The 7,125-nt window shown below is 29.3% G+C and overlaps 1 protein-coding gene across 1 annotated transcript; it reads right to left on the reverse strand.

Moving 5' to 3' along the window:
- Positions 1-1,974: 1,974 nt before the first annotated feature.
- Positions 1,975-5,109, reverse strand: LOC108325115 (ABC transporter G family member 1). Its single transcript, XM_017558128.2, has 8 exons — positions 4,854-5,109; positions 4,660-4,739; positions 4,109-4,579; positions 3,939-4,025; positions 3,675-3,788; positions 3,205-3,399; positions 2,939-3,028; positions 1,975-2,827 (listed from the first exon to the last, which is right to left on the reverse strand). The coding sequence occupies exons 1-8, from the start codon at positions 5,029-5,031 to the stop codon at positions 2,168-2,170; spliced, it is 1,875 nt and encodes a 624-aa protein (XP_017413617.1). The 5' UTR covers positions 5,032-5,109; the 3' UTR covers positions 1,975-2,167.
- Between the last annotated feature and the right edge of the window lie 2,016 nt (positions 5,110-7,125).

Genomic DNA, 7,125 nt, shown 5'->3' on the forward strand with positions numbered 1-7,125 from the left:
GATTGATGTAGCCACTGAACTCTTATGTAAACTACTGTGTTTTGAATGAATATATGCATCTTTCATTGATTGTTAGTGTTTAATTCCTTTTCTTAATGCTTGTTGTGAAGTTGCTACCCATGGCATGATTTTAGGGTTTGCTTGATATTGGGAAATGTTGGGTAAATCTGGACTTGGAGGAAACACCTAAAGGAAATAGTATCTAGGGATATAACTATGACCTTTGGTTGTCTTAAATCTCAATTCTTAATGCGAAAATAATTGTTAGGTCTTCCAAGGGATTGGAGCCTAATAAGGAAGTCTAGGCTCTCTCTACCAAGGGATTGGGTTTGAGTAATTTAGTAGATTGACATTGGCATATTAATGAAGAGGAAGTGATTTTTTATACATAAGAGTGAAGTAGGTGAAATCATACCCCATCAATACCATTCCATATAATTTCTATTCTTTCCATTTCCAAGTGTTTGAGTATCTAAGATCACTTTTATCATTTATGTTTCATGTTTACTTTAATTGCATTAAAACTCAAATTATGAAGCATTCTTTAGTCTAATTTAGTTGGAAATTATACGATTGTTTGGTGACACGAGTCTCTTGAGAAACGATATTCGGTCTTACCGATTTTATTACTTGAAACAATTTGGTACACTTGCCAAAGTCTCAACACACATGTCACTGTCAATATTAGACGATCATGTCTTATTTTTTCAATTTAATCCTTATATTTGAAATTTTGACTAAATTTATTTCTATTTTTTTTAAAATAAAACAATATCTCTTTTCAAAATAAAATCAAATTAATAATTAAGTTTAATTATATGTACATGCTAATATATATATATATATATATATATATATATATTTTAAAATTTATGCATAAAATTAATGTACCTAAATATTGAAATTTATTTTATTTTATTAATTTTTTATTTCAATTAAAAGCCCTATTTTAAACTTATAGGTTTTTAAAATAGTAAAAATATAAATATAAAATGACAATGGTAATTTATAAATTTTAATATTTGAAATAATTTAAAATATGTATTAGCTTATTTATAAATTTAATCTGATAAATGCTTTTACATGTTTTAACTTAATAAGTTCAAAATATTTTTTTATTAAAATTAAAAATGTATAAAATATAATTAATTTGAATATTTAAGTGAAGTAATTAAATATATAAATTTTAAAAGATTATTTTAATATATATATATATATATATATATATAATGTAATTAAATTTAATTATTAATTTGCTTTAATTTTGGATAAGAATACATTGCTACATTTAAAAAAGGCTTAAATGCTTACTTCGTTTCCATGTTAAGAGGTGAATTTTTGTTTAATACCCGGTTTTAAAAATGAAGACATTGAGTCCCTATGTTATGAAAAGTATATGAATAAGGTCTTGTCCGTTAAGTTGACAACAACGACGTTAAGTCCATGCTGATGTGGCCGTACTTTTTCTCTTTTCTCTTCTGCTGTCCAGCCTTTTCTCTCTCTTGTTCAGTTTTTTCTTTGATGATTTGTTACTTCATCCCCATGTTAAGAGACGAATTTTTGTTTAGTACCTGGTTTTAAAAATGAAGACATTGGGTCCCTATGTTATGAAAAATATATGAATAAGATCCACAAAGAAAGAACAAATTCAACAAATCATCAAAGAAAAAGCTGAACAAGAGAGAGAAAAAGCTGGACAACAAAAGAGAGAAGAGAAAAAGTATGACCACATCAGCATGGACTTAACGTCGTTGATGTCAACTTAACGGAGAGGACCTTATTCATACACTTTTCTTAACATAGAGATCCAATGTCTTCATTTTTAAAACCGAGTACTAAACAGACATTCATATCTTAACATGAGGACGAAACGAGCATTTAAGCCTTTGAAAAAACTCTACAAAATTATAATAATTAATCAATGCCAAAAAAAAAGAAGAGATTTGACTTAGGAATTGAAACATGGAGTGAAAGAACAACATAATAAAATAAAATTGACATCTATGAGATTTTATTACTTATATTACAATTTCTCTCTCATTCTTTATTTGGGTAGGTGTTACTTAACATTCTGGATATGTTAATATAACTTTCATATTAACTGGTTATCTCTGACACAAACTGGTAATGACTTTGAGCATCATAATTCTCCATTTCACTTGTCTAATTAAAGATCATTGATGTTGGTTCTGGAGAAAACTTTTGCTTGAGGAGCCTTAGTGCCAACATGAACATGTTTCAATTTCTCCTTGCATTTAGTGATGAGCAAGAATAGAACTCTATAGAGAAGAATCATACCAAACATGATAGCAAGATCAACCCACTTTGAGTGACCCATTTGCACATGCCATGTCTCTGACAGAATATATCTACCACTGAGACTTATGCCTCCTCCTTCCTCATCTGAACTAAACATTAATCCCTCAAATTCATTCTTTAACAATCCTTGGAAACCATAGTTGAGGAAGGAAACATGGTACAAAGGGTATTTCCATAATGCTTTCGGAAGATCATTAGGCAGCCTGTAGAATCCACTTGTCAAAATCATCAGTCCTTCAACCCCACCAGCAGTGATTACACCCATAACAAAATTTGGAAAAATGCTCCCAACAACCATCATGAGGCTCTCAACCCACATCACAATAGCAAATAGGACAGAAGAAAAGTATACAAAGTTCTCTAATCCTTTGTGCAGTCCAGAAAGATAATTAACAATAGCTCCCGGAATGAAAGATACCAATACTGTGTAAGGAACAGCAGAAAATGTGCTCCCTACCAGAAACGCTGTTATACCATAATGTCCATTCAATCTTTCTCTCTTTAACACCTGACAAGGTAAAAGGTAACAATCTCTGCTATCAAAAATTGTTTTATCCAAAGTCAAGTTTATGATTAAAATGCAGCAAAATTTCAAAGTTATTGATCAATTATTACTTACCTTCATTTCCTCGATTAACGGCGAGAATCCACCGACAAGTGTCATGAAACACAAAACCGAAACGTAAAAACAAAGCAGCGATCCTCTTTCCTGAACCATGCACAGAGAAGATTATCACATACCCACATCAGCTTTCTACATCAACTATATTTTCATCAAACTTAAACAAATTAATTCATAGAAACAAGTAATTACCTTAGGATTAAATAAATTATATTTTATATTCTTTAAGAGCGAAAACAAGATTTTTCTCTCAATAGTTTTACCTGAATTGATCTCATACTTGCACCGACGTGGTAGAAGATAGAGCCCAAGCTTACAGATACTGCTATAAAGACAGTCAGACGTAACCAGTAATTGCTTATATCACGATAGATTTGCTTCGAAGATCTTTTCAGAAGAACCAGACACTGAGTGAGGAATTCAGCGTGAATCTTCTTCCTTCCAACGGCACCAGAATCCTAGACGCATACATGCAAAATTAACTAAATGATCAGTCTAATCACAATTTATCGAGATTCCAAAACAATAATATTTGACATGTATAAGAAAATAAATTAACAATTGATAACTTATATATATCTTACTCCTTTTTAAATTAATTTATATTATTTTCCATAAGTTTCATCTCTCTCTCTCTCTCTCTCTCTCTCTATATATATATATATATATATATATATATATATATATATATATATGTTATAAATGGAAGGAATAAATTGAATGCGAAACTTACGTTTACACTTATTTTTGCTATTTCATTCTGAACGTGATTTCTATATTCAGACGATTTATAAGAACTGACAAGGATATTAGTTGCTTCTTCAGTGGTAATTCCTTCGTCGGCATCCTGAAAAACAACTCAACAAAGTCAAATTTTTATCTGCACCTTTCGTATATTATTACTATATGTAAGAAATAAATACAAAACAGTATCTAAGGGCCTGAAGTATCCGAGTAAAAAGTAGAGGACAGAATCTAAGTTTGGCCAGAAATGTACCTGATTGAAATCTTTGTTTATGATCCTTAGGTAATGATCAGAAGGATTGTAGAGAGGTGGGCAGGGAAAACCATTGGAAGAGAAAAACTGCACAGAAGGAAAAGTGTGACTATATACAGAAACAGCAAGTGAAAATATAGGTGAAACTGCAAGGGATTATGGTTTGTAACCTGATTTGCATGAGAGGCTGGTCCAAAATACACGGTCTCTCCTGAAGAGAGAAGACAAAGATGATGAAAAAGTTGGAAAACCTGACTGCTAGGCTGGTGGATGGAAGCCACAATAGTCCTTTGAATTCCATCCTTTAGAATGAGACTTGCAATTCCAGTCATAACATAAAAGGAAGCTGCACTATCAAGGCCACTGGTTGGTTCATCAAGGAAGAGGAGTCTGGGATGTGTTAGAATCTCAATGCATATGCTGAGTCTCCGTTTCTGTCCCCCACTCAGACCTTTACAACTCCATCCTCCAACCCTTGTGTTGATCGCATCTTGCAGACCCATTTCTCTCAGTGTAGCATCTGCTCGTTCCTTCTTCTCAGCTACAGACATGCTGTTTGGAAATTGGAGCTCAGCTGAGTAGTACAACGTTTCCCCAGCTGTTAAACATGACAGCATCGCATCGTCTTGTGTCACATACCCCTGCTTTCACATTTTTCACACTTATTATTTTTTTCTACCAAAATCTTATTATCTATTTTCAGGATCAGTATAGCTCTTACTGATGTTCCGTAGGCCAGTTCTTGCTTCAGGCCATTGATTAGAATCTTCCCCGTTTGCTTTATGTTCGATCCCAATCTTCCTGCATCGTGTTTCAATCGTATGATCACAACTGTTATATTTATATATTAACTAGCACATATAAACAAAGCAACTTCTTCTAATTTTACTCAACTACGAACACAACTTATCATACCTGCTAAAGCATCAAGAAGTGTTGATTTGCCACAACCAGAAGGACCCATTATAGCCAAAAGCTTCCCTGGTTGTGCATAACCAGTTAGACCATTCAGTATTAATTTTCTATTCTTTCCACCGGCAACTCTAGCCTGCAAATCCTCCCATGTCACTGTTATGTCGTTCTCTTCCTCCATGTGTGTGCACTCTATACCACTTTGATTACATCCTGGTACGAAGGTGATTATTTATAGAGAAGAACCAATTGCAATGTAGTTAAAATGATATTTTTTAAATATCAGAAAATAAGTTTTCATTTGCGTTACGATGTATTAACAGATTGAAAGAGGATTAGGCAATACTTAATGGTGGAACAGAGTTTTGCATTGAGTATGGAAAGCGTGCCATACACTGTAAGTGAGTTATTGTATTGCCTAGTTTATAGAGAAATTAACGCTAGAATCGAAGGAGCAAAGATTTGACAACTAACTCCAACTCATTAATGCAGCCCTCTCGTACGTTAAAAATACCAAAGTTATGTGATAATAATGGGTACTTCGATCTACCACGTTAACGTGGAAAAGGTAAGATTTGACCTGTAATTTTAGAACGTTTTATAAGGTTTTATTATATATTTAGTCTATTTATTTGTTCATGGTTTAATTTTGCTTTACTATTTTCTTTTACATTTTCTATTTTTTTTTAAAAATAGATAACAAAAATATTCTTCATGACGCAGATAAAATTTACTATATAGATAATTAATACATATTTATAGCAGGCAACGGGGAAATAAATATTTTAATATTCATTATTAAGTACAATATCATATTAGTCGTATTCGCGAATATTTAATGTAAAAAATAAAAATAAAAAATTAATTTATATTTTATTAAGTTAAATTTAATTAAAACTAAAATTAATTTATATGTTATTAAGTTAAATTAATTAAAATTAAATTTTCATTTATATTTAATTTAATTAAAATTATATTTTATATATTGAGTTACAATTTTATCTAAATTTTATTTTAAAAATTTATAAAATAAACTTTTAAATATTTGCGGGATCTTCGAATATTTGTGAATTTTAAAATATTTGTGATTATTTTTTAAATGGATGTCAGTCCCTAACGAGACATGTATAATGTGAAATTTTGGTTACACATTAGGTAACGGGTATACATTATCCGACCTGACTGGTTGCTATTCCTATTTTAATATATTTAATTTGCTAAATTGTTTTCCCGTATTTGTAGATGTTACATATAATTGAAAAAAATTCAATTATTTTTATTTTTTAATTCTTTTAATTTAAGAAAAAACAAAAATTGTCATGTGATGTCACATGACCAATGCTACGTGTCATTGTTTCTGTCACATAGTCGTGTTTGTTTCCAATTTAGTCCATATATTTATAATTTTAATTTAATTTAATCATTTTTTTGAAATAGAATAATTTGGTCCTCTCCAATTTAAAACCAAACTAGTAATTAAAATTAATTATAATTCTTATACAAAGGATAAAGTAATTTTTTAAAATTTATTCATCAAATCACTCCACCTAAATATTTAATTATTTTTTATTTTTACATAAAAAAATTCCTATTTAAATTTATACTTGTTTAAAAGTATTAAAAAATGTAAATGTAAAGTGACACTTGTAATTTTTAAATGTTTAATGTGAGAAATATTTTTAATGCAATAAGTATCACCTTAATTGATACTTATTTAGATGGAGTTTAAATAGGAATTCTTTTATGTAAAAATAGAAACAAAAATTAATTTGAATATTTAGATGGAGTTATTTTATGTACAAATTATAAAAAATAATTTAAGATGTATACATAATAATTAAGTTTAATTATTAATTTAGTTTCAAATTGGAGAGGGACCAAATTACTTCATTTAAGAAAAAAGACTAAATTGAATCAAAATTTTAAATATGAGAACTAAATTGAAAACAAGTATGACCATTTAAATGACATGTGGTAATTTCATTATCATGAAACACAATTATGATCAAACAGGGACAATTTATATTTCTTTTATAAAAAAATAAAAATTAACTTGTGACATGTATAAACATAACATTAACTTCAATCTATAAAAAATGACCAAGTTGAATTATTTTAAAAAATAAAAGGATTAAATTGAAAAAAAAATAAAGATGAAATTGAACAAACTTAACAACTACGATCAAATGTACAATTAACTTTTTTAAAAGTTAAAAAATAAATAATATAATTTTTTTAAAATTCAAGAAACTCTAAATAAACTGAATTTCAATCT

The sequence above is a fragment of the Vigna angularis genome, chromosome 1 (genome assembly GCF_016808095.1).
Source record: "Vigna angularis cultivar LongXiaoDou No.4 chromosome 1, ASM1680809v1, whole genome shotgun sequence".
NCBI classification, from domain to species: Eukaryota; Viridiplantae; Streptophyta; class Magnoliopsida; order Fabales; family Fabaceae; genus Vigna; species Vigna angularis.

What these genes read in the sequence shown, in the direction of transcription:
- LOC108325115 (XM_017558128.2), bottom strand. Translation starts at nt 5,031, where the DNA reads ATGGAGGAAGAGAACGACATAACAGTGACATGGGAGGATTTGCAGGCT. An exon ending in ACTTCTTGATGCTTTAGCAG is followed by an intron (nt 4,740 to 4,853) that starts GTATGATAAGTT and finishes AACACGATGCAG; the next exon opens with GAAGATTGGGATCGAACATA. An exon ending in TAGCAAAAATAAGTGTAAAC is followed by an intron (nt 3,400 to 3,674) that starts GTAAGTTTCGCA and finishes GTATGCGTCTAG; the next exon opens with GATTCTGGTGCCGTTGGAAG.